Source organism: Dermacentor albipictus, chromosome 1 (assembly GCF_038994185.2).
Source record: "Dermacentor albipictus isolate Rhodes 1998 colony chromosome 1, USDA_Dalb.pri_finalv2, whole genome shotgun sequence".
NCBI lineage: Eukaryota > Metazoa > Arthropoda > Arachnida > Ixodida > Ixodidae > Dermacentor > Dermacentor albipictus.
This window is the reverse complement of record NC_091821.1, coordinates 87,873,707-87,901,305: the sequence shown is the minus strand read 5'-3', so window position 1 is coordinate 87,901,305 and position 27,599 is coordinate 87,873,707. Positions and strand designations below refer to the sequence as shown.

General features: G+C 47.9%; 1 protein-coding gene across 4 annotated transcripts in view; it reads left to right on the top strand.

Moving 5' to 3' along the window:
* Positions 1 to 27,599, top strand: part of LOC135897826 (uncharacterized) — a 237,810-nt gene that overhangs the window by 18,891 nt on the left and 191,320 nt on the right. For 2 of the 4 annotated variants that reach the window (XM_065426533.2, XM_065426532.2), the window contains exon 1: positions 16,289 to 17,281. In XM_065426533.2, the coding sequence (XP_065282605.1) occupies positions 16,476 to 17,281 (806 nt within the window). In that variant the 5' untranslated portion in view covers positions 16,289 to 16,475. Of the gene's footprint in view, positions 1 to 16,288; positions 17,282 to 27,599 lie in introns of those variants that run through there. The other 2 variants (XM_065426534.1, XM_070523196.1) reach the window with 2 other exon arrangements.

The window sequence follows — 27,599 nt, the reverse complement described above, 5'->3', positions numbered from 1 at the left end:
TAAACAAGGCAGACGTAAACACGAAAATGGAGACAAGTAACCAACCTTGGTTGAACATGGGACGTCGCTGATGGCAAGGTTAAAACAAAGAGATTCGTCTAGAAAACTGGACGTAAGGAAAGGTAGACTTGGAGAGTTCGAAAGAGTCAATAAGATGAGTATTTAGAAAAAAATTTTAAATGGGAGGAGGAAAGGGGGGAGAGGGGATGAAGCTGAGTTGTATACGATGTTTCAGCTTAAGCATAAAACTTGCTTATGGGAAATGAAAGCATTGATTATGGATACTGTATGCCTTGTCAAAGTGGTCAAGAGAGAGAGAGAGAGAGAGAAATAGAGCGACCAAAAATGGGGTAACTAATAGTAGAAGACTATACAATAAAATTCAACTAGATATGCAAGCACAATCTAATTACTGGAAAATGAGAAACAGCTTGCGAGGAAAAAAATATTAAAAAATCATACCTGGGGTGGGGAATTTCATTACCTGTGTTTTGATCAGGTGTAAGACAACAAAAGTTAAATGCTGTCCCTTATATTCTTGACTTTAGTATAACGTATAGATTCGAGAGCTCCCTTTGAAACACTTATTCCTGCTAGTCGCAGTGCCTTGGTTGAACTTCTGGATTTGATATGACCCTCTACATTTTCTGTCTTTGACAGAACGAAAGCTTGACTGTAGAATATGTAGTTATGAAGCTTTGATGTCCTGGCAGCTTAAAACGCTCGGCAACGATTGGAAATTCCTTCGACATGTCCGTATGCTGGCCGTTTAATCCAACATTCACTGGCTGCCCAGTTTCCCCAATGTATTGTTTGTGGCAGAACAAACACTCCAGAATATAAAACTCACTTTTCCTAACGTCCAGTTTTCTGCAATAACTAAGCCCACCGGCCTGCAACGCCCGCTTGCACGTGAAGATTGTTTTCCGTTTTTTTTTTCTTTCCTTTTTTACCCCTACATCTTGGCAGAGACGGCAGCAGAACCCTCCTCAACTTCCTCGCTATCACAGCCCCGGGGACATCCTCTCCCCCTTTTATTTTCAACCTTTTGGCTTCCTCCACCCTACACTGCACACTTTAATACTCTTCCCTCCCCTCCCCCCCCTTTTCTTTTAGTGGATCGGAGTGAGCTATACAAAAGCTCAAACAAGACTGAAAAAGCAGACGACACAGAGGAAGTTTCACTTCTTTATGGTTTCTTCATGCGTACATCATGTATTAGCGCAGAATAACCTCGGTACATGTACCAACCGCCGTCCACTCAATAGCGGGATTGAGACAAACTGGCAGTCAGCCAGCAGGCTGACACGATATAGGACCTGTCGCTTGGCACTCGGACAGGCAAATTATCAACGCCTTTGTTACAACAGAGATTATAGGGACACTCGAGGCGCGTTCACGCCGTCTTGCGTCATGCGTGGCCCACGGGCGGAGGCTTAGTAGGTCTCCAGAGCCGCGCTGTTCAAGGAGCTCGTGTGCAACGCTAAACCTTGCTATCGCTTTCACTGCGTTCGCCTTTTAGCTGAAACTATCAATTTTAAAGCAAAGTTTTCTTTGACTCTTCACCCCCTTGCTCTGGCGTCCGGGATACGCGGAGGTAGAAAAGAACGAACAGGCTAACGCGTTAGCTCGAGGGTCTACTAACCGAGCGATGGCGTCCTCTTCTAACCCCCAACCCTCACACTATCGCTCACAAAATCCCATCAATTTAAATGCTAAAGATATCCCTGCTCATCAGCGCGGAGTCCGCAGGAAATACCTGCCCCCTCACTCACAACTTAGAGGCGAAGAGGCCGCCGATTGGCACAAAATACAGACCGGGGCATTCCCTTATCTAAAGATGCTAAACACACTGTATCCCATGGTCATAGCCATAGGGCCAAACCTTTGGTGCGGTGCCATACCCAACCTAATACATTTAACCTAGGAGTGCACTAAGTGCCCTCATAGGCCAAATAGCAAAAAGAAAATGAAGCAGTGGGAGACACAGCTCACCCGTTCCGACTTGGCATGACAAAAGTACTTAATTAGCCAGGTCAGGCAGGCGGAAAAGACCAGTGGGGCCCTCGAATGAAGTGCTCCGACCACCCCTCCTTAAATTTTTTTCCTGTCACACAAAGTTTCTCTATATTTCTGCCCACTTTTCGGATGCCGGCTGCTGGCTGCTGCTGTCTTGCCGATTATATTGTTACGGTGGGAAAAGAGGACAATGTCGACGACGGTAAAGACGACGAAGTGGCAACAGCCTTTCGGGATTCTGAGCTGCTGTTTATGTACCTGTTGTAAATACTTCGTGTAAATAGTTTTATACCCGTGACATTTAGGTGGAGGTGCGGCGTACGCGTCTTCGCCACGAAGCTCTGCAGCGGACGTCTCACCCAGCTTGGGAACATGCTTTCAATTTAAGGCACCGCGTCTGAAACTGCAATGCCTATACACATACCCAGTACGTTGCTCTACCTCAGCGGCAAGACTACGGCAAGTTCACCGGCCTTGATGATGTTGACGTAGAAGAATGGTTGAAAATGTATGAGCGCGTCAGCAAGGTGAGCAGGTGGGATCCGACCATAATGCTGGCCAATGTCGTGTTCTACCTCGACAGAACACCGCGAACGTGGTTTTACGCATACGAGGAATAGTTAACCAGCTGGAATTTGTTTAAAGAGAAGCTGTCCGACGTTTTTGGTAATCCGACCGGTCGACAACTAGCCGCCAAGCCATAACTCGCCACGCGTGCCCAAACTGCTATTGAGACGCATGTCTCCTACTTTCAGGATGTCCTCTCCCTCTGTCATAATATCGTCACGTGCATGCCGGAGGCGGACAAGGTTGGACACATTATCAAATGCATCGCGGACGACGCATTCAACCTTCTGGTCTTTAGAAACTTATCGACTGTCGACGCCATCATGAAGGAATGCCGCCGTTTCCAGCAGGCGAAGAGTCGCCGTATACATAATCAGTTTACACGGTTTCCAAATACTGCAGCGACCTCTTCTTGTAGCGACCCCACCGACCAGTGTAGCTCTCCACCACCAAGCGAAAACGTGGCCCGCATTGCACTTGACCAATGCTTGACCAAATCTTGACTGTGCTTGACCAATGCCCCTATGACCACATACTAGGCCTAGACTTCCTCCCTGCCCATTCAGCATTCATCGATTGTTCCTCAAGTACTGTGCGTCTTGACCTGCCTCTACTGGACGTTCCTCCGACACCACAAGAAATTCGCCTAAGACCGACTGATTTTGTTCAGGTTCCACCACAGGTTTTGACATACGTCGAAATGTCGCCTTCTATGCCAGTTCCCGATGGTGATTACATCTTCGCTCCTATAACTGCCATCGTTATCACCCACAACGTTGCTGTCCCGCATACAATACTGAGGGTGACCAATAATCGCACGCATTTCCCTGTTGTGAATTTTGGACTCACTAAGCAAATTCTGCCTAAAGATATCACCATGGCTGCGATCATTGTTTTAAAAGTTAGCTGCGTTGAAACTTTTGCCGTCTACGCTTCCTGTGAGCCTTCCCGGTCTGCCACTTGTACTGACAACTATTCGGAAAATGATCATCCCGAATCTCACCCCAGCGGAGGCTGAACAGCTATGCAGTCTATTGCTTTTATACAAGAACATATTCGACCTAAACAACCGACCCTTGGGCCAGACGTCACTTGTCAAACATCGTATAAATACAGGCGATAATCCACCCATCCATCGCCGACCCTACCGAGTTTCAGCTTCGGAGCGCCACGTCATCAAAACGGAAGTAGGCAAGATGCTAGCGAAAGACATCATTGAGCCATCGTCAAGTCTCTGGTTGTCATCTGTCGTGCTGGTAAAAAAGAAGGCTGGCGCATGGAGATTCTGCGTCGATTACCGCCACCTCAACCGTATCACGAAGAAGGACGTCTACCCACTACCTCGTATCGATTATGCCCTCGATCGCCTATACGGGACACATATTTGTCGTCCATCGACCTACGGCCCGGATATTGGCAAATCGTTATGGATGATCTCAAGCGTGAAAAGACCGCATTTAACAGACCTGATGGTCTTTACCACTTCATATTTAAGCCCTTTTGGCTATGCAGCATATTATGGACTCATTACTCCAGGGATTCAAGTGGTCTACTTGTCTCTGCTGCTTAGATGATTTTATTGTGCTTTCGCCCACATTCAGCACACACATTGAGCGCCTTTCATCTGTACTTGCTGTTTTTCGCAATGCCGCTCTACAGCTCAACTCCAAGAAATGTAACTTCCGCCACCATGAGGTTACTGTTCTTGGACATGTTGCCAATGCTACTGGCATCGCACCGGACCCGGAGAAAATTCGTGGCGTGAAAGAGTTTCCTGTTCCACAGTCCGCAAAAGATTTCCGAAGTTTCGTGGACCGTCGCTTTTACTTGCTCCGCTTTGTTAAAGATTTTGCCACCATAGCACGCCCTCTAACAAATCTCCTGAATAAAAGTGTGCCGTTTTTATGGGGAGCCTCTCAGGCTGCCACCTTTTCTCGCCTTAATATCACGCTCACCACCCCACCGATTCTAGCACATTTCCCTACTACAGCCCCTACAGAAGTGCGCACCGATATCAGTGGCCACGGAATCGATGCCCTCTTGTCACAAGTTCCACATGGCCACGAACGTGTCATTGCGTACGCTAGCCGTCTTTTGTCACCTGCGAAGTGCAATTACTCTATTACCGAGCGCGATTGTTTGGCCCTTGTGTGGGCAGTAATGAAATTCCGCCCCTATTTATACGGCAGGCCCTTTTCTATTATAACTGACCACCTCTGTTGGCTTTCGTCTTTAAATGATCCCACAGGGAGGCCTGGACTATGGGCTTTGCGGCTACAAGACCGACCACGTCCAAAGCATGGATCACACTTAAGAGAAAGCCCTACAAGCTATGATGAAGAAGAACCCCATGTGAACCCCACATGATGATCATCATGTACAGATGACAAAGAATAGCTTTATAAATACCCACAGTATTCCTATTAGGTTGTGTATAGGTGTGGTCGCCTATACAAGGACGCCGACTGCTTGTCTCGTTACCATATATGCACACCCGCCAACGCCGACACGGATGCTACCGCAAGTGTTGTTTGCATTGCCCAGCTTTTGGATACGGCCAACGAGCAACGCCATGACGCTTCTTTGAGGGCCCTCATTGACCTGTCCAAATAAGCTACTTGTGCCATTGGGTAGGTGCAACTGGGCATGCGTCACCGGGTATGCGAACATCCTTCGCCAAACCCCCAGAATGGACATATATCACTGGATAGGTGTCCGAATAGACAAGTGGAGTAAGAGGCGAGAATTGAACAAGTCGACAGCAAAATTAAACCAGCTGAGTGTGGAGAAAGAAGTAAATGGAACAAAATGTGACTGGAACGTGCACTGAGTGAGGCAACAAAAAAATTGAAATCGGCTACAGAAGGCAGCCGACTGGAAATACTCGAATATAAGGGAAGGCATAAATGCATAGTCGCAGTGGTTGTTCTACGATACATTAAGACGGCACAGAAGGTAAACAATAAGGGAACGTATATGGATAGATTACTCTTGTGGAATAATTACGTCAGACTTACGGATAACTCAGTCGAGAGCGAAAAAAAAATTGAGTATATAACAGTCCTGTATCATCGTCACCCCGTCGTCATGTCGTAATTGTCACCCCCTGTTTGTCGTGCCATCGTCGCTGCTATCGCTTTGTCGCTGTCGTCACACACGCTCACTTGGCAAAAAACAATACGCTTTTTCTTTTTCATGACGCACATCACGCACACACAGTAGGCATTTTTTTTCGTGATTAAACACAAGTGGACATCTTAGCAGGTTTACTCTCCGCGCTATCCCTAAACATGGACACTTATCCCCCAATGGTTTCTAACATTTTTTTCTTGCAATTAAAGACAACCAAAAACAGTCTATATGGACAAATATTGGGTTCTTCTGTGTGAGGAGGAAGCGAGGTCATGAAAGCGCGAAAATCACCGCGACGGTTGATATGGTGTTCTAGAGCGGAAGCCTCAAGCGAAAATCATAACGAAGGCACAACATTAACAGTAACGGTTACAAACCTTGCAGTAGTCTCCGTATTCCCATGGGGTTGAAATGCAAAAATACTTTCGTCCACTTAGATTCGCTGTATGAATACCCGTGGTGAAAATCAGTGGTGACAACACCACAATACACGGCGTCTCTCACAGCCCCATAGTGCAGTTCTCTGGCATTCAACCCTTACATTAAATATTTTATATTGCAGCAATGTCAACGGTTCCCGATTTCTTTGTCTAGCCAGAAGAAAACCTTGAAAGTTGATTTTTGTATGGCGCAAAAACAATGGGACGTATTGCGTCGCGCGTTTCGTACAGGTCAATTATTATGAATGCCGTGCTTTTTACGGAGGAACTGGCCTTTTCTCCCGACTACGACCGCCAGAACGTACACTGCGTGTATTGCGCATCTTAAAACAAACATTTGAACAACAGAAAAAGTATTGTTAAAGCTTGAGCGATTATGACAAGCGGCACATTGTTCGCCGCCGTCCTGAGTTACTCGGGCTATTAAAGCGAAATTTTCTTTGCCTAGATATGGCCCATTGTAGAGACGCTTTCTTTGACTGGGTGATGTGCCTGCTCTTGGCCAGTCCTCCAGAATGGGTATGTGCCACTGTGGTGCAAGATGCGCAGAATCATTAGACGTAGTGAGAAACGTGTCGTACTTCTCTGTATATACGCCTGTCATCGGCATTCTTCCCTCGAGAAGTATCCTACGTCGCCTTTGACCTCGTGACTTACCGCTGCGTAGACGTCTCACACTGTGCATCCTCCTGATTCGGTTTTTGTATTTCGGCATAGTTTGTGAGCGGTGTTGTCCATAAACCTGAAATTGTATGACAGTAAAGTTATGACCTTTGTGGGAGATAAACACAAACATTACATGCGGTTACATGCTCCATAGGACGAAAGTAAATAGAATTGTGTGCTGCGCCACAAGTTGTACCGGATTTACTTAACCGCTTCACTGAAGCTTCGCTTCACACAGATTCCATCACGTAATTTGGTGGATCTACATAATTTTATGTGTGTCTGTAGTGAAGTGATTAATTTCGATTGACAGATGCCGCCCAGTGCGTTTCGATCGGCTTTAAGGGCCTGTTTATCGCTTATCATTTAGAACTATATAGCGGATTCCTATCTTCCCAAGGAAGGTGCTGACATGGCTGCCTGACATGCGCCAGGACATGTTACCGGGAAAATTAAGCTTCATTCAAATTAAAAGCATAGCACCGGCAGCGATGTATGCTTTTTGGCCTTGCGAAAAAAAAATACCTTTAACTGTATTTCAAATTCTAGGACTGGGCGGTTGAATGTTTCAGGACGCACACACTTGATTTCGTCTCTTTAAACTGTAAGAATGCAGCAGTCCTTAAAGTCCAGCATAGCGCCCACTTGGTCACCCACTGTGCCCGTATTTGATGCACAAGGCAGGCAATCTGCTGCCCCTTTTTAAATTTCACCTTGGCTATGTTTTACAGCTGTCATCCACGCTTTTTTTCGTCCGCCGCCGCGTCCTATTCTGCCAGTTTTTTACTTTTTCGCTTTTTCGCATGTGTGTGCGCGGTGGTAGCAAATGGGGGAGGGAGGGAAGGTTATTTCTTAGCATCGAGAGACAACCTCGCAGCAATCGAGTAGGCTTTTTGAACATAGTAATAGCACGTTGTGAAATCCTAAAAGCCCTTGTTGATTACTAAAGGTGCACTAATTGCATACCAGTTGACACTTAATTTAATGTATCACTATAGGCTCTCAATTATTCATACCCCGGACCTCATAGCCCTACAACCGTCTTTCCGAATCAGTCAAAGCGATTGTTAGTCACTCCTTCTTTCGCATTGCTAAAGATAATACTGTATTACCCAGGTAACTATAATAAAGAAGTCCATATCCATGCTTGTTTTAACCCCTTACTGCATGATTGTTTGTTTTCTTGTAAAAGGGTTAGACGGAGCTTTGTTCGTGCCTGAAATGCCCAAACAATCAAGCTTCAAATTTTTAAAGAAACACGAGGTTGTGATTTTATGAGCATAAATTGTCGCGTATCATATAAGATACATTGTGCCTCAGTTGCGGGTATATTTACAGCCACGCAGAAAGACATTTGAATCACAGAAAGCCTGCAAATGATATCACAATCAATGAAAATCTTTTGACTTTGGAGTAATAAATGGAGTGCACTCCTTGCAGCGCGATTTATCCCGAGTTTCCTTAAACATTGATGATGTCATCCTTGGTTGACTAAATTAAAGCGTCAATATCTTAACCGGATCCATTAGGGCGCTTCGCTTTATGTCATTTTTCTTTTTGTAGTCGCTAGGGAACTTGACGCTAGCAGAAAGAATACCTTCTTTCTGTTCATCCTGGCGTGGCATGTTGCTGCATTTGTCTTAAGCTCTTGAAACACGGCTTGCCCCACACTATGTCTATCGTGAAGGTAGCTGGAATTTTCCTTTTGTGACATATTCAGCCCAATAACGCTGCTAATCAGCAGTATAACCTGTAAAAATGTTGTATTTTATCACCAAACTCGCTTTCTCTCAACAAAACAAGTGCCTGCTCTCATCCACAAGACAACCCAGAACTTCATGCTGTATGATATACGGGGTGATCGTTTTTAAATTTCATGGAATTTTTAAAAATCGCCTATGGCAGGTAGCATAATTCTTGTCCTTGGGCTGGATTATTCAAAAAGGCGGACATTACAAGCACGAGAAAGCGAAACACATGTACAGCTAATTAACAAATATTCGCTAATTAACTTCTTAATTAATTACTATATGGGACATATTGCAATTTACGAATTGCCGCCGTTGAGGTTGCAGGACGCGTCCACTTGAATTAATATCCAGGATGACACCAGTTTCGAGATATTATTTCCCAAAGTGTGCAACGAAATACATGGGCGTTCTAGTTACTTTTGTTTTTCAGTGCATAAAAGAGCGTTTTGTTAAAATGTAAGTGGAACAACAGTGCATTTTTACGGCAAGTTTGATGGTGCATATCTCCAAAGTGGCGTCATTCTGGAAATTCTTCCAAGTGGATACGCCGTGCAAAATCACCGGCTACAATTCGTAAATTGCACTATCTGCTCAAAGTAAATAATTCCAAACATAATTATTGTTTTTTTAACTAGTTGAATATGTATTTCGATTTTTTGTGCAAGTAATGTCCGCCTCTCTGAATAATTCAGCTCAAGGACTTAAATTATGTTTCCCGCAGCAGGCTATATTTAATAATCCCGTAAAACTTGGAAATAATCACCCTGTATGATACAGCAATTCATGATTGCCTCACAGAACCACACGAAACTCTTGCTCGTTTAAAACGTCACAGTAGACTGGTGAATAGCAATCATGCCCGATTATTATTATTATTATTATTATTATTATTATTATTATTATTATTATTATTATTATTATTATTATTATTATTATTATTATTATTATTATTATTATTATTATTATTTGCTTGCGTTCCTTTCAAGTGTGAGAATTGCGAAAATAGCCTGTTTGTTTCCGAACTTTTTAAGCACTGTGTGACAGCTGCATACATATTTCGAGGGGAAAACAACTCACCAATTACCAATTATTTCCAGTTGCAGCCGCTGCAAACTTCATTGATAGAGGTGACACAGATTCCGGATAAATGTGTTTATTTCCTTTACGATGAATATATTGTTACGGTGAAGTGAAGGAAGACGTTGAATTGGACTAGAGAAAGACGAAGTCTGGCGGTTGCCTGAACGCCATATCCATCATTTGTAAATATAAGTTATTTTACACTCGTGGGCCTGCTTTCTTCCCGCAACATTTTGGTGGAGGTGCGGGGTACCACCACGGAACTTCGCAGCGGACGTCATCTACCTGCTGCCACAATGGCAAATCAACCGACACAAGCGACAACGCCTCAGCAGCCCGTGCCCACGGTCATCCTCACTCACCCACGGGACCCGGGAACATTTTGTGGCACGGACAACGTCGACGTCGAGGACTGGCTTACGATGTACGAGCGAGTGTGCGACAACAACAGGTGGGATCCTACAATGATGCTTGCAAACGTAATATTTTATCTGAAGGGAACTGCGAAGCAATGGTATGACACACATGAAGCTGACCTAACGAGCTGGGATGTTTGCAAAGAAAAAATGCGAGACCTGTTCGGCAGACCTGTCGGTCGTCAGCTGGCAGCTAAAAAAGAACTTGCGTGCCGCGCTCAGACGTCCACAGAATCCTATGTCGTGTACATACAGGATGTGCTGGCCCTCTGTCGCAAGGCTGATGACAACATGACCGAGGCAGACAAGATTGGCCATATATTGAAAGGTATTGCAGACGATGCCTTCAATCTCTTGATGTGTAAGGATTATGCCACTGTGGATGCAATTATTAAGGAGTGCCGGCGCTTCGAACAAGCGAAGGGCCGCCGCGTCACTCAAACTTTCGACCGGTTGCCCAATACCGCCGCGACATCTTCTTGCGAAGACCCGCCGCGGTTCGTTCAGCCCGCAGGACCGGAAGAAATAACGCGCATCGTTCGCCGTGAGCTTGAGGCCATGGCCCCGGCTCCCGTTCGTTCAGACTGTCGGGAAAGCGTACCCGCTATCTCCCTTATACAAGCGGTCGTTCGGGAGGAAATAGCAAGTTTGGGCATTCCATCTCTCTGCTCAGTCCGCCATACCAACACCTACCAAATTTCTCCGACCGCTCGCTCCCGGACGCAAAGCTTTCCACCACTCCGTCGCAACCCAGCTGAATGGCGCACAGCGGATGATAAACCCATCTGTTTTCATTGTTCCGGTATTGGACACATCGCCCGTCATTGCCGCAACCACTGGTCGTCGCCTCCTCGGTGGTCGTCTCCGAGTCACTACAGCCAAGTACCCGACAATCGCACTTTCTCGCCCTATACGCCGACTAGGAACATCAACGCCGACAGTGCTCCACCAAGATCCAGCCGATCCCCGTCTCCGCAAGGTCGTAGGTCCCGTTCGCCTCTCGTTCACCGCTCTTCGTCCCCTTCTGCAACCGGTCGCTTCGCTTCGGGAAACTAGGCGGTGCAGCTCCCGGAGGTGAAGCTGCAACTCCGACCCGGCCCACAAATCCTCTATTGACCCTGCCTACATGTGGAAACCTGCTGGACATTGAAGTCGATGGCGTTCCTGTTAGATCTCTCGTTGATACAGGAGCGCAGCTTTCAGTTATGAGCGCTGCTCTCCGCCGCCGGCTCAAAAAGGTTCTGACCCCCGCCATACCGTGCACCGTGCGAGTCGCCGATGGGAGTACGTCACCTGTCCTTGGAATGTGCACAGCACGTGTGACCATTGGGGGCCATTATACCGTTGTTCTATTTATCGTCCTTGAACACTGCCCACACGACCTAATTCTCGGCCTCGACTTCCTTTCGAAACACTCTGCCCAAATTGACTGCTCCGCAGGTGTTGTACAGTTGGACCTGCCGCTTCCTGCCGACGCAACCACTTGTGCTCCACACCGCTTATGTGCTGCTGAATTTGCAAGGCTGTCTCCACAGGCTGCTACAAATGTCCTGCTGACGCCCTGTCCTCCCGTACCTGATGGCGAGTACGTCCTGTCGCCGCTTACTGACGTGGTTTTGTCGCGTAATATTGCCCTACCGAGCACCTTAATTCGGATCCGCGAAAACTGCGCTCGCGTGCCCATCCTCAATTTTGGGTTCTCGTCACATGTTTTGCCACACGGTATCGCCATAGCGCATATCACTCCTTTGGAAGAATTTCAGATTTCTTTTTTGACCTCTGAATCCTTCCTCAGTACGAACGGACCTTTGTCATCCACTCCTTCGTACTCGACGCCTGCGGACGATGTTTCTAAGATGATCGCCCCCGACCTTCCTTCCGAGCAAACAGCAGCTCTTCGTCATCTCCTGTCATCTTATCGGGACATCTTTGATTTGGACGACCGACCACTTGGCCAGACATCTGTTGTCACGCATCGCATCAACACGGGTGACGCCAGCCCCATTCATAGGCGGCCATATCGTGTCTCGGCAACAGAAAGGGCCATCATACAGAAAGAAGTAGACAGGATGATGGACAAGGACATCATTGAACCCTCCAGTAGCCCGTGGGCATCACCGGTTGTCTTAGTAAAGAAAAAAGATAACTCGTGGCGCTTCTGCGTTGACTACCGTCACCTCAACCGGATAACAAAGAAGGATGTTTATCCCTTGCCTCGCATTGATGACGCTCTTGACTGCCTTCACGGATCCCAATACTTTTCATCAATTGACCTCCGCTCCGGCTATTGGCAGATTAGCGTCGATGAGATGGACCGCGAGAAAAACCGCCTTTGTCACACCGGACGGTCTGTACCAATTTAAAGTCATGCCCTTTGGATTATGCAATGCGCCAGCTACATTCGAGCGCATGATGGACTCTCTCTTGCGCGGCTTGAAGTGGTCTACATGCCTGTGTTACCTCGACGATGTGATTGTGTTTTCGCCGAACTTTGAGAGCCACCTGCGGCGCCTCACAACCATACTCTCCGTGTTTCGCAGGGCTGGCCTTCAGCTAAACTCCTCCAAGTGCCATTTCGGTCGCCGTGAAATTAACATGCTTGGTCATCTCGTCAACGCCGCCGGAATCCAACCTGATCCACAGAAAGTTCACGCCGTGCGAAATTTTCCTGTACCTTGTTCAACGAACGATGTCCGTAGTTTTCTGGGCTTATGCTCTTATTTTCGGCGATTTGTGAAAAATTTTGCGGACATCGCTCACCCTCTCACTGACCTTCTTAAGAAAGACGCCTCTTTCTCTTGGGGACCGCTACAGGAGAAAGCCTTCTCTACCCTGATTGAGCGGCTTACCACTTCCCCGATTCTCTCCCACTTTGACCCTTCTGCGCCCACTGAAGTACGAACTGACGCGAGTGGTCATGGCATCGGCGCTGTCCTCGCTCAGCGTCAACAGGGCCAAGACCGTGTCATCGCTTACGCTAGCCGCCGCCTTTCCACGCCCGAGCGAAATTACTCCATTACTGAGAGAGAATGTCTCGCGCTCGTATGGGCGGTCGCGAAATTTCGCCCGTACCTTTTCGGTCGGAGCTTCTGCGTTGTCACCGACCATCACGCCCTCTGCTGGCTCTCCTCTTTGAAGGACCCAACTGGACGACTTGCACGTTGGGCATTGCGCCTACAAGAATATACATTTTCTATTATATATAAGTCAGGACGCCTGCATAAAGACGCTGACTGCCTGTCCCGCAATCCCGTGGATCAACCGGACGATACCGATGCAGACTCGGACATCAGTATTCTGTCCCTCTCCGGCTTCCTCCACATTGGCGACGAGCAGCACAAGGATCCTGTTCTTCGAACACTTATGGAACGCCTAAGCTCCTCGCCCAATGACCCGTCCCTTCGGATGTTCACCTTGCGCGATGGAACTTTATACCGTCGTAGCGTTCGTCCTGACGGCCCGGAGCTCCTCCTAGTCGTCCCCAAGCACCTTCGACTCACCGTGCTCCAGCAACTTCATGACGCTCCTACTGCTGGACATCTGGGCGTCACTCGTACTTACGACCACCTGCGGCGCCGCTTCTTCTGGCCTGGCATTTATCGCTCTGTGCGCCGTTATGTCGCTTCTTGCGACCTGTGTCAGCGCCGGAAGACGCCTGCTATGCCTCCCGCTGGTTTGCTTCAACCCATTGATATACCTACAGAGCCCTTCTTCCGTGTGGGCCTCGACCTCCTTGGTCCGTTTCCAATTTCCATCAAAGGAAACAAATGGATTGCTGTAGCAACCGATTATGCCACTAGATATGCCATCGCACGAGCCCTGCCAACCAGCTGCGCTACAGATGTCGCCGACTTCTTACTAAAAGACGTCATCCTGCACCACGGCGCCCCTCGCCAGTTGCTGACGGATCGCGGCCGCTACTTTCTATCGAAGGTCGTTGATGATCTGCTCCGCTCCTGTTCTACAGAACATCGGATTGCTACCGCGTACCACCCTCAAACGAACGGCCTCACCGAGCGACTCAACCGCACACTCACTGAAATGCTCGCCATGTACGTTTCCAACGATCACCGCGACTGGGACGTCGCTTTACCATACGTCACTTTCGCATACAACTCGTCCCGTCACGACACTGCCGGATTTTCACCATTTTTCCTTTTGTACGGCCGCGACCCCACCTTGCCTTTTGACACGTTGCTACCTTCCGCAGTTCAGTCACCCAGCACTGCTTACGCTCGCGATGCTATTGACTTAGCCGCCCAGGCCCGAGATGTCGCCCGTCATCGCCTCACAGTCTCGCAAGCTTCTCAAAAGCGACGCTACGACCTTCGGCACCGAGACCACCATTTTTCACCTGGTTCCCTTGTCCTTCTCTGGACGCCTTCACGTCGTGTCGGCTTGTCGGAAAAATTACTGTCCCGTTTTTCTGGTCCGTACCAGATCTTACGCCAACTGTCCGACGTGACCTACGAGATCGCCCCACTCGGTCAGCCTTCCGTGCCTCCCAACTTAACCAGTGATGTTGTTCACGTCACCAGGCTCAAGCCCTATGTCCCCCCAATAAGTGAGGCTGTTTCACTTGCACCGGGACGGAGCTCCCCCACCGGGAGGGTGATGTTACGGTGAAGTGAAGGAAGACGTTGAATTGGACTAGAGAAAGACGAAGTCTGGCGGTTGCCTGAACGCCATATCCATCATTTGTAAATATAAGTTATTTTACACTCGTGGGCCTGCTTTCTTCCCGCAACAATATGAAGTTTGAAGAAGTTTTTTACGTGTATCATATGTGATATAAAATTCGGTAAGGTACTAACTTGTCTTTGTATTGCTTTAGCTAATATTGCATTAACAGGAATATATCAGCGCCCGGTCGCGGTTTTCTTTCTCGATCCCTGCGTTTTCGCGCCATTCTTGTTTGAGTACGGAATACAAAGACGCCCAGGATTCAGTACATCTAAGAATATATCAAATCATGTAATCATGTGTATTTACGCATGTACCATTCCCCTCTATAATGCCTCTGGCTCAGAAGATCATCGAGACAAATAAATAAAATAAGTGAATCTTCCGAGTACAAGCGCCTTCATTCGCTACATCACCGTTCTAACCATTTATTATATCACATACAAGAGCCCTCTTCTTCAATACCAAGAACAGAAAATAATGCACCCGTGCTTGCATGTAGTGTCGCGTGAAAAAAAAAAAGTCAAGCACAAATACTTGCACAAGATTCATCGTTTTATATACACTGGTGTGGGCTTTTCAAAGCTGAGTGCATTAGCATGCCAATTATTGCGCATTTGTGTTGCGCCATAAAATGGTAGTTGCGAGATCGCAAAGTTTCCTTCTCTACACATTTGTCCTAAAAGCGCGAGACGCGCAGTGTCGAACCGCGTCAGGTTGCCGGAGCTTTCCCGAAGACATTGAAATGCACTTAATGGCAAACGGTACGCACCCGACTGAGGCGGGCTGTGTATGCGCAAGAAGATTAAAGCATCGGAGAGGAGGCCGCGGCAGGCAGGATCTGGAGATTGCACAGTGTCGAAGCGGCCTACTCAGAATTTTCTATGCGAGGTCGTTTGCGCAACGCACTTACTGTGACAGATAACAAACTAAAATAAAAATAGCTAGAGGGCCACCTAGCACGACGTACTCCTTATAGGGCCGCTTGGAGAGCGATTAAATTTCTATCCTAGCGTTGCCTTCGTGAGCGCAGCCTTGCGAAATTTAATCGCCTGCCCGTTTAAGCGGCGTATATTCTACGCTGGCTTCGAAAAGAGTGGCATTGTTTTCCTCGAGTCTCCGTCGTGTAGTGGGGTGGGGAAAACGTGCGCGCCTCCATCGAGAGCACGAAAAGACCGGCGTGTGAGGGGCCATTAGTTGTCGATGCCTAGCGGCCATCGGAGGTCGAGGCAGCCGAGCTGCACTTACGCTCCACGTGGTGCGCTATTCAACGACGCCAGCGCCCAATTAGTACCCTGACCCGCTTACATAACAGGCTTCGCGCACGGCAGCGCGCGCCCTGCCATTGTTCTACGTCTGCGCGTCACCGCGCCGGTCTAGGCTGGGCAGGCAACCTGCTCGAATCGCGTCTTTTCCTCGGCTATCACCGAGGGGCAGCACTGTGAGCGCGCGCACGCGTAACCGGAGGCACTTCTTCCCCTTAGCGCTCGGGGAAAAAAGTCGGAGACGCGAGCAGTGGGAGAGGCGCCCTGGATACTCGAGACGCGCCCCGAGAGCGCGCGCGCTCGCCGCCGACTCGCGGTGACGGCGTCAGCATCCCGACAGCGCCACAGAGTGCGGACACGCAGGAGCAGCCTCCAGAAGTGGGCCGCCGGTCTCGCGACAGCTTTCTTTTTCCCCGCTCAGCTGAGCGCCGCGCTAGCCGGCCAGCGGCGCGCGAAATGTGCGATGCGGCACCGACAGATGGCGCCGAATCGAAGCGCCTCGAGCTGAAACCAGTTTGTATGGCGCCTCGGCGCGGCGGCGGTACCGTTTTCAAAGCGACGGATGCCATCGCACGTGCAGGAGGGTCCGTGGCGGTGGACTCGGCGGCCCGCTCCACCATGAGCAAGACGTTCCACCGGCGATCGACGGCCGCCTGCGGCCTGGTCGTGCTCATGCTGCTGCTGTGCTCCGTGGGCCTCCTCATCGCCTTCCTCAAGGGACACCAGCAGCAGACGCGCGACGCCCACATGCGCCAGGGGGCGACGCCAAGGCGCGGGGTAAACAACGCGGGCGGCGGCAACTTTCCGAGTCGTCGAACGACTCAGCCGCCGTCCACCACGACGACCGCAGGGCCGCCGCTGCAGACAACCACTCTGGAGCCGCCCAAGCCGAAGCTGGACTTCAGGCTGCCCAAGCACACAGTGCCGCTCGCGTATGACCTGACGCTCGAGCCGCACCTGAGCAGGGACACGTTCGACGGCGAGGTGTGGATCACGGTGAATGCGACGCAACCTGTGGACCGTTTCGTCGTTCACGTCTTCCGACTGACTGTCGACGAGACCGAGGTGCTCTTTGAGGACGGCAGCCCACTGAGTACGGAGCCGCCATTCGAAGACGACCTCAACGAGTTCTTCGTGGTGCCCGTTGCCGAGAAGGCGGGTCCCGTCGGTATCTACCGCCTGCATTTCAAGTTCAGGGGCTCACTGGTCGGCGGCATCGTGGGTTTCTACAAGAGCAGCTACAAGATCGATAATGAGACGAGGCAAGTGACACTTCTCTCAATACTTCTGCGATCGGCAGGAAGCTGGCAGTTCAACGGCCAGCTTTCTGTCGCTCGCGCACGCGTGAACGACCGCTTCGGTTTCGCGCGCGCCGCCGCTCGCCGCTCTTGTTTTGCAGAGATCGGTGATTGAGACTGTGAAAGCAAGCTTGAAAGTATTTCCAAGCCAGTCGATATAATACCCTAAAAGGCACCGTATAGCACCTTAATACATATCTATTATATATCACTGCCAGGTTTAGTTCGAATAGATAAACATAAATACCACAGAAAGTGGATGGGAAAACGGCGCCGCAACTCAGTTGGTAAGAGCATCGCAGGCATAATGCAAAGATGTGGGCTCGTACCGCACCTGCGGGCAATTGTGTTTTCATCACTTTCATTTCGCTTAATCTATAATTTCTTTAATTCAATTAATAAGTATATGTATTTTCCCCTATAATGTCCTTGGTGTCGTTGTTCGTTGCCTTCTTATGAAATGACTAATAAAAATCGGGCCCTCGGTTTCCTTTCTTCTAGTTCACACACACACACACACACACACACACACACACACACACACACACACACACACACACACACACACACACACACACACACATATATATATATATATATATATATATATATATATATATATATATATATATATATATATATATATATATATATCTGGCAGTTTTATTTGAGGGGAAGGGGGTGAAGGCACCTACATTTTCAGGCTTAGAGTGGCGCCTGACACCAGCAAAAAATTTAAAAAAAACAATGCCGAGAGCCAGTGGGGCTGTACTAGTCCAGTGCAACCAAATTAGGAAGGCCCACCTAGGCTTCAACAAAAGACCCTCCCTCACCAGAACAGGAATGGGCCTCCCTGGTGCAGTATTCGGCCACTAGCTCCCTCGTGGCATCTACATTTCACTGCGTGCGTGGAAGACGTACTCAAGCTATTCAACTGGGAAGGCTTAGGAGTGAGGATCAACGGCGAATATGACATTGTCCTGTTCAGCAACACTAAGCACGAATTACAACAAATGATTGACGACCTTAACAGAGAAAGTGTAAGAGTGGAGTTAAAGATTAATATGCAGAAGGCAACGATAATGTTCAATAGCCTGGAAAATGAACAAGAAAGAGTTGAGGATCCCCAATCAGCCTTTAGATTCTATGAAGGAGTACGTTTATCTAGGTCAATTACTCTCTTCGTTCTTTACTTGTACAACAAATGTTCAACGATTTATCAGCGGTTATTTGAGGAAGTGGGGCAGTCCTTGTAGACCTCCTTCGTGCGAGGTGGGTGTAGCGAGCGAGGTGAGCGAGGTTTGCAAAACAACTAAAGCCAGAAACCTGAGTCGAAATGTCAGCGTCCCAAATAAGGCAGTAGCGCACAAGCACAGTAGACGTGCGCTGCCCGTGGCAGCTCAACTTCGGCATGACAACAACCTTTCCAGCTGAGACGCGAATAGCGCGAAAGCCTTTCCAAAATATGATGTCAAAAGCAGGCACCAGTGCATAATTTGTGAAATAACAACTGAATCTTGTGGTCACCTTTTCGGGAATGCTCTTGCGAAGATAAAACCTACTTAGTTTCGCTGGTATCTAAATCGTTCTGCCCCTTTTTTTCATTATTCGTCCAATGCTGTGTCTGGATTTGCTGAAGAATTTGCTGAATTCCAATTGCAGTGAAACCTAATTTGCCTAGATGTTTTAATACTTAAATTATATACTAAATGATCAAAAAGTAAAAGAATTTTGGGAAATATGATGTATCCAATAAACAAAAATTAATGCTATTTTGTCTTCTATAGGAACAACAATATTAACGTATGCTATAGCGTAAACTATTTTGGTAAAATGTTAGCGGATATCACTGAGTGCTAAAAATTGATGGTTTCGGAACATCAGTGCTAAAACAGCACACTTAGATACTTCCGATCTCTGCAGGCCGATAAACTTAGAATACCATTTTAATCGTCATTCATTCTTACCATTCATTATACTCGTGTCACTTTGTGCCGGCACCGGCATTTAAACAAAATCACACCGGTTAGGGTGCTGATAACTGACTCCCTTACATCAGACAAAAATATGACAGAGTTTGAAACTTTATTACCTGGAGCATTATTGGCTACTTTACCCCTCTGGCGAAATCAGGGTCTGTGTTCGCAAAGGCTCGTCTAGAATAGCTCGTAAGATAAAATTTTAGCCAGTCCTGATGCTGGACATATCATTAGCTTAGGCGGACGACCAATGGCAAAGATCACTCCAGAACGAAAAGCTTGGTGTATTCGGCAGCAGAGGCTGAATTCGCCGTATTTTTCAGGGCTTGACTGCGCCTTTTCTTTCCTCTACGACGAGGAGTAAACGAACGACTTGTGAACTTGTGAGCGACTCCTTGTGGTTCCGCAAAATTTGCGCATTCTACAGTCTCTATAGTCTCCAAATGAGCACGTCTTCAAATAGAAGGAGACAGTTCAAAAAACATCTTAATAAAAAATATCTTTACACTACTATGCTATATAGTTGTTTAGAACACCCAGGAGTGAAAGTATAGAAGAAAAAAAATATAAACGGTGAAAATAATCTTCGCAAACAGATGCCACATATTCCGCATTAGTTTCTGTTTTGAGACGCAAGTTTCCAGTGTCTGGCCTTAGGAATTTCTTTACCTGCTGCATAGGAGGAAGCAGCTCTTGGGCCCGGAGAATGCACAGGCCTTCGCAACACCCGATACACGAAACTACATTACATGTTCGCAACCTATGATCGCGATCAGCTTAACATCGATGTTGAATATAATACTCGGCTTCGCAGGGGTGCGCAGACATCCCAATAACGCCCGCATAATCCGACCCTGTGTCCTTTAATTAGGACCGCGCGCAGACGTGCCCATCGCGAGCGCACATTCTCAGGGGTGCACATATCAAGTCGCCGCTTTCGCTTAGCATTGTGCAACGGTTGATGCGCGCTCGAGCCCTACCTAAAGCAGGCGGTTGAAGCTTGTTTATATATAAACAATTTCTGCTTTCGCGCGCGAAGTTCACGAGGCTGCGCCGACACCTTAACGAAACACGAAACTGTTGTGAAAGCCGGAGGGTCGAAAGTACTCAAGCTTGTTTATAAAACCAGTATAGCTGTATATAAATGCATAATCCTCTCATAGCCACGTAGTTCGCACTTTTCGTTTCTTTTACGCCACCCTCGTCATCTGAAAACTGATAGCAGAAGTGGGAGGAGGCTTTCTATACTATTATTATTATTATTATTATTATTATTATTATTATTATTATTATTATACGTGCTACTCGTGTTACTCGTACTTGTATAACACTAGATAATAAAAGGGTGCGTCAGAATGGTACATATGACAGCTTTACTTCCTTAGTACACCTACAAGCATCGAATGGCACCTTTAATATTCATGTTTCTTCTCGATGTATCGTATGCGCAGGGTCTTAGCGCTGTTCATGTGTGTGTCAGTCACAGAATATTACGTTTCAGGGAATTAAGGGGTTGTGGCGGCAGGTAATTGCCGCACGAGCCTACAAGAACCTAGGAGCATTTGCGGAGTTGCGCATCTTCTTAACGACGTTGCCAGAAACGACAGGAAACCGCAATCTTTTCTCGTCTACTTATTGCTCATGGCACCAGCCCATACACGGAAGTGTGCCGACCACGTGGGAACAATCATACACGAACAAAAAGAAAGCGGGAAAGATATCGTAGGCAGGGCGACAACAGGAAAAGATCAGGAAAGAACTCTTTTATTTCGCTTAGCATCGTAGCTATTAATGTTCGAGCAGCAGTCAGTTGCTGCAGTTTGACCAATTGCCCTATAGCTGGAGTAACTATGAGATGCAAATGTCACAAACACTGTGACAGGCCATACTTACCGCATTGTGTCTCTACCCCTCGAAGTCACAACATTCCGGAGGTTCCGAGAAATCCGGAGCCGTTTTTGAAGCGTCGTGTTAAATCGAAACAATAACTCAACAGTCAAATAAAGGAACAAGAGAAATGGGTTATTGAAATTACTGTAACGACAAGATGTAGTAGTTGCTGGAAATACACGACGAAAACCAGTTGATTTATTCTAGGAATCACGGAAGGTTCATCGTGACTTGATGTGTGTATGAGGGGCGGGGGGGGGGGGGGTGCAAGAACCGAATGTTTGCTCAGATAAGTTCATGGAATGGTGGTAAATTTGTCGAGAATGATCTTGATAAGCGAATGTAGGTACCACGATAATAGGCCCTGTCTATGGACGCTCCAGAAAAAAAAAAACATTTTTGAGTAGGTAGGCAGCGAAAAGATGCCGCAAAATTACCTCTTCAATTTCTGTCATTACGCTGCACTCTCATGCATTTAACTCATTGATTATTCGACGCTAACGTGAAAGCGTCTTGGATGTGCGGCTGTCTTCATCCCTCTCCGAACCAGTGTATCGGGGTTGCACCCCGAATCCACACCAAAACTGCAATATTCGCGGCGATTCCGTGCGCACCCAGAACTTTGACATTGCGGAAATAGAATTGCGTGGAGCTCTTGCTTAATGTCATACCATAAGAAACTTCATTGCTGTCGATTAGACTTCGGAAATTCCTCTCTTTATCTCTATCAAGTTCAGCGAGGCGGACGAGAGTATATATTTATATGTATATACGCACAAAAACAAAACTAGCATTTAAATTTGATTCGATGTTTCGGTTGCAAGAAATTCAAGATGGCCGAAATGCCGAATGATATGCTTGTTTTAAAGAAAAATAAAGAAGGGCTGGCTGCCTTTATGTTCTACACCATATTTAAGCGGTCTAAAGCCGTTATGCAGTCACTTATTATGCTAGAAATCTTCAGCTTACTAGCGTCGCGACACTGTGATTCTTAAGACGAGGAAATGTCAGCGACAGCGACGCGGGGCCCATAAAACAACGCACAAACCGAGCCTGCGTGCCCCTCCAGCCTCCTACTTCCTTCTCCCATGAGCACAGCACCGTTACAAGAGATGGACACCACTAGTGCGTGCACCTCAACCAGCCACGGCGCAGCTTCGGAATCCACGCTGCATTTCTTCAGACTTGTCTCGCTGGGGCACCCGGAGCGCGAGATGACGACTGCAGCACGAGAGACCGGCTCTGCCAATGCAAATCCGAGCCATACAGGATCGACTGAAGGCGCGGTCGGTTTTCCGGAAGGTTTCTCGGCCGAGCGAACGTGCGCGCGCGTGCGGGGCTTGTCGGCGGCCGCATCTTTCCGCGTGTGGCCGCCACCGGCGACAGGCCGCGCGTCAGGGCCGTTGACTCGGCCGACCAACATCCCTCTCGCTCACCCTTCTACTCTCCCCACTCCCACCCGCCGCCGCAAAACAGGTCTCCGACCGCCACGGTCGGGAACCAAACTCCTCCCTCTCCTCCACCCCCACCCCCCCTTTATTTTTTGTCTACACCATCGCGGCCAGTGGCAGGCATAAAAAGCCGGCACTGGGTGCGTGAGAATGAAACATGGATTCCACCGGCATATGACAAAGTGAAGGAATTCGCTAATGCATTGCAATGAGCGCCCAGTAACTTCTTTGATGTACTTTAAGGATTGACCCTTAAATTGAGAGACCTAACGCAGGTGTTAGGGTACGCGTCACAATGCCAGGTCAATATCGCCCCAGGTAACAAGAAATTTCCCTGGAGCATTGGCCGCTGTGGAAAGAGAGAATGTGACAGAGCAAGGCCATCCAGCGGAGTTCGTTCGCACATCTCTTTCTGCAGCTCCGAGATTATTGTAGCATGGATGCCAGCACAAAATACTGCAGACTGCGCATTGGATGCATTTGGAGAGCTCGTCAACAAATACGCTGCGACTTAAGTTGCAGCTTATAAACGTGTATAGTATGGGACACACTGCTGAGTGTAACCACTCGCTTCCATCGGTAACGAGGTTACGCAGTAGCAACCGCACGCTAACATGGTTACGCAAGTACTTCCCCAGAAGGCCCGCAGCAATCAGGCAGATAATTAACAAATTTTTATTGCTGGGCTAGTTGGCTCATACTAATGAATGAATACTGCTAAGCGCAGTTCCAAGACGAGACAAGAAAAGACAACGACGCACGGGACAGTTGCGCTAGCGCTTCTCCCTTTCGTTGTCTTCTCGTGTCCCGTGTTGAAACTGCGCTTACCAGTATTCATTTATTAGGAAGAGAATGCAACGACTTCTGACTGCATTCTTGCGAAAAACGGGGCTCATCGACGCCTGACGACACAGCCCTGATCTCAACTCACGGGAGGCTCAGGCGGAACAATTGCCGGCTATAGTATGCCGGGCTAAGCCCGACTGCTGCAACACCGCCTCCACCGCCACCGGGGGAAAGGCACGCCCTTGCTGCGGCACTGCGCCGCGACCAGCAGCCTTCTTGCAGCAGGCACAACACAGACGAAACTGGGCCGCACGACAGCTAGAGGCCGTCACATCATTCTGAGCCCAGTTACGTCACCGAAGCTCATTGAAAATCGCAGGAAACTCGTATAAGTGCGGCACGTTTTTGGCCGCCTGCCCGACCGCACGCAGTGGACCGTGGAATACGCGCACATTCCCGCGGACGCCAGCAATGCATGTCGCCATACAACAGCGCCGAGGGGCAAAATGGCAGCCATCGTGCACGTGGCATCGAAAGAGGAAGGGAAAATAAACTGGACGTTGAAGGGCTCGGAAAGCCCGGCAGAAAGCGAGCCGTTTATATAAAGAAGGGTGAAGTTAAACGAAAGCGAGCTGAACAAAGACGGAGAGTCCCGCACAAAAGAAAGGCCAGCAGGCAGAGCGAAGAAAAGAACGGGGTCATTCACACGAAAAAAGCGAAACCGCCAACGCTGCTCGGCCGCTTCCTACCGCGGGCGGCCCGTATCGGGTGCCAAGTCGAGAGCGTTGTCTGCGCCTACCAGGCTTCGGCGCTGAGGATATACACGTTGTCGCCACCGTGGCAGCTGTGCGTCTTGAGACAGCCAGACAGGAACTGCCATCGAGATGCGGGTTTATGCCTTAACGTTGGTGTCATTCAATCACAAGTCGTGCAGTTAATATGCGAGAACTGTACATTAATTCTACGCCGCGAGGCTCAATCCGCGAACGGCTGCTGTCACCCCAGTTTCGAAGGATCGGCTGTGCCATATCCAGACCCCGCTCAATCACAGTTGAAAACACATTATTACGCATTAAAGCTTATCGTTTCTTGTGCCCCAAGTGCCGAATGGGCCACGCTGATATGGGCACCACTATATCGCTTTGCCTCGGCGCTGTCGAATGCGCCTAAAACTGTTTGAAGGAGTTCTGGCAGTCTCTTTTGTTCATACAGTATACTATAGATTGGTGTTGCTATCTTGTAATCTGCCAATATCGTTGCAAAACTGCAGGTGCTCTCGACTTGTCGATAAGGTAAAAGTACGGGAAAGCTGGTCGTCAGTTGCTGACATTAAAAATTAAATTATGGGGTTTTAGGTGCCAAAACCACTTTCTGAATATGAGGCACGCCGTAGGGGGGGACTCCGGAAATTTCGACCACCTGGGGTTCTTTAATGTGCACCTAAATCTAAGTACACGGGTGTTTTCGCATTTCGCTTCCATCGAAATGCGGCCGCTGTGGCCGGTATTTCATCCCGCGACCTCGTGCTTAGCAGCCCAACACCATAGCCACTAAGCAACCACGGTGGGTAGTTGCTGACTCTGATGATCTCATATAGCAGCACTTTATTTCCCGATGTATCAGTCCTCAATTTAGGAAATCGAAACTGAAGTTCGGCGCGCAGGTGAAACGATAACCAGCATCCGCGTTGATTTCCTCGTGTACTGACGCTGCGGAAATGAGAAGACGAATGTTTATTTATGGCACTAATTTCTGGTTGGGCGCTGCTGAGGTTGGGTTCCGGAGTGTTCTTTATGTGACGGGAGGGAGCCGCGAAGAGGGGCCCGATCCGCGAATAGATCTCTTCACTCCGGATTGGTCCAACGTGGCGGTCTGGTGGCTCCGAGGCAGTGCTTTATGATAGGTGTATAGCCTACAATAAGCAAAGGCGTAAAGAAAGGTAAAGTCTGTAAGTTCGTATACGGTCTGGGGAAAGCTACTGAAATCTATTTTCTCGATGCGAGGTGTTCCAACGTTTCTTCAAGCAAATGATTCATTCGAGCATGACTCTTGTTTCTCGCGCTTCATTACATCAACTGTTTAATACCGACTTGTGAATTTTATTTCCAGCGTATCAGACCGTTTGTTCTTTTAGCACTGTCTGTGTCCTCTCTTCTCGTGGACTTGTTTCCCAGCTACATTTGGTTGGTGATGTGCGAACGAGTACAGTAATTTCTTGTGGTTCGGAGACAGACACAGAATATTTCTTTCATCAGTGCAGACTGCTGCACCGAGTTATCTGTTCCGATGCTTTGTCGGTTGGTTTCAGCATAATGAGTGGGCTTGTTATATATTATCACCAAATACCCGCGGATTTCTCGTACACTGTGAGTGTACAGTAGTAAAATCTGTGAAGATTACCTTCACACAAAGGAGTGCTATATTCCGAACGATATCGGATTTGCTGCAAGATGCATATGGGGTGTCTCTGAATAAGCGAGCGTTGGACCCCTATTGTACAACGATTACCGTACATCCAAGTTTCAAGTTAATTGTAACTATTATATTATAGAAAAAGTTAAACATGATGTGTTTTCAGCAGGAGGCTCAAAAGTAAAAACTGTGAGAGGGCCCCTATCAAAATTATATGAAACAAATCCATACAGCGATCGAACGTGTACCCTAATTCATTTGACATGCGTGTGCATCTGTGCGCAATTCTTCACTCTAGAGATGCAGCAATGCAAGTTCGTTTTTAAATCAGCACCTTTAATTGTATTGAGGAATGCATGCAGAGCAGCAAATGCGCTCAGAGAGAGCTAATATGACGTAAATAAGGAGGTTTATATAAGTTTAACTACGTACTTGACATTTGCTTAATTTCTTGCTAGCAAGTGTCAGCACTTTCGCCTAGTGCCATTCACTGAGAGTGGATACTGTGAATTGTTTAAAAGCCATTATTGCACTGCATATACGCTTACGATTAGCTTACACAGGTTCCAGAACGTATTGATATTAATCCCGGCCACTTTCACACAGAAAAGCGGAGCTGAACAGCCCAAGGGCGCAACTGTGACGCTCATTGTAAACGACCATGAGTGATGTGGACTGCTTACGCCTCACCATCGGGTGACCATGAAGCGACCGAGATCGCGGCTTGATATGGAAGCTCGCTAGATGCTCGGCCACCTGTGCGGCACAATAAATCACATCACTCATGGACCTCTACTATGGGCGTCACAGTTGCGCCCCTCGGCTGTTCAGTTTCTCTTTTATGCGTGAAAGTGGCCGGGTTTCACCACGCTTTAAAATTTAACAGCGTCAACTTCTCGCATTTCTGGAAACGGCAGGGAGCTCCTGGGACGGCGCACGCTTCAAGTCTTCCATTCTGATCACTTGCACGATCCTTAGGATAAAGAGTTAGTCTAATTTGCATAACTACTTGTCCGACTACTACATTGAGTCGTTTTCAAATGTATGACTCTGTCGTGAAAGCAATCCAGAGGAAATCGTTTCATTGTGTCGACTTCCCTGTTTTTAAGAAATTTCGAACCATTTTGGCGAAGCACCCGGTACAGTACCTGTGATCTGTCTGCGACAGGCGAGGGAAACGGGATTGCCAGTTCGCGACGCAGGCATCGATCGCTTTTCGTTCGTAAGTGCTATTTTCCATCGGGCAGCCGCCTCTGCTAATAATATGTCCGGCATCAGGACTGACTGCCATTTGCTCTTACGAACAGTTCTAGCGTAGGAGCGTTTTGTGAATGCGGCATGTTCTTTTGAAGAAGCGTTCGTTATTGGCCGGTCACTTTCGGCAACTGTGTTATTTTTCGTGATTTGCTGGCGCCTCTCCCTAAGAAGTGCTCAGAGCATACTACTGCTTTGTGGATACCGTCCCAGTGTCGCGACCGCCTCGCCATAATTAAATGAATAAACGTTGCTATTCGGGCGTCGGCTAGATCGAGGAAGGGCACCGGACGAGTTAAGTTCACTTGAAGGAGAAAATGATTGGTTTGAATCGCACTTATAGCAACAGCACATCTCGTCATCACGCCCGTGCTCATTGGTAAAATTTTTAATGTCTTATCATACTTGTATGTGGGAGGATTGCCAACAACCCTACCATCTAAACTATCGCTCTTAAATCAGTAATATAAATAATTAGACAAATATATTATTTATTCACCTTGCAATAAT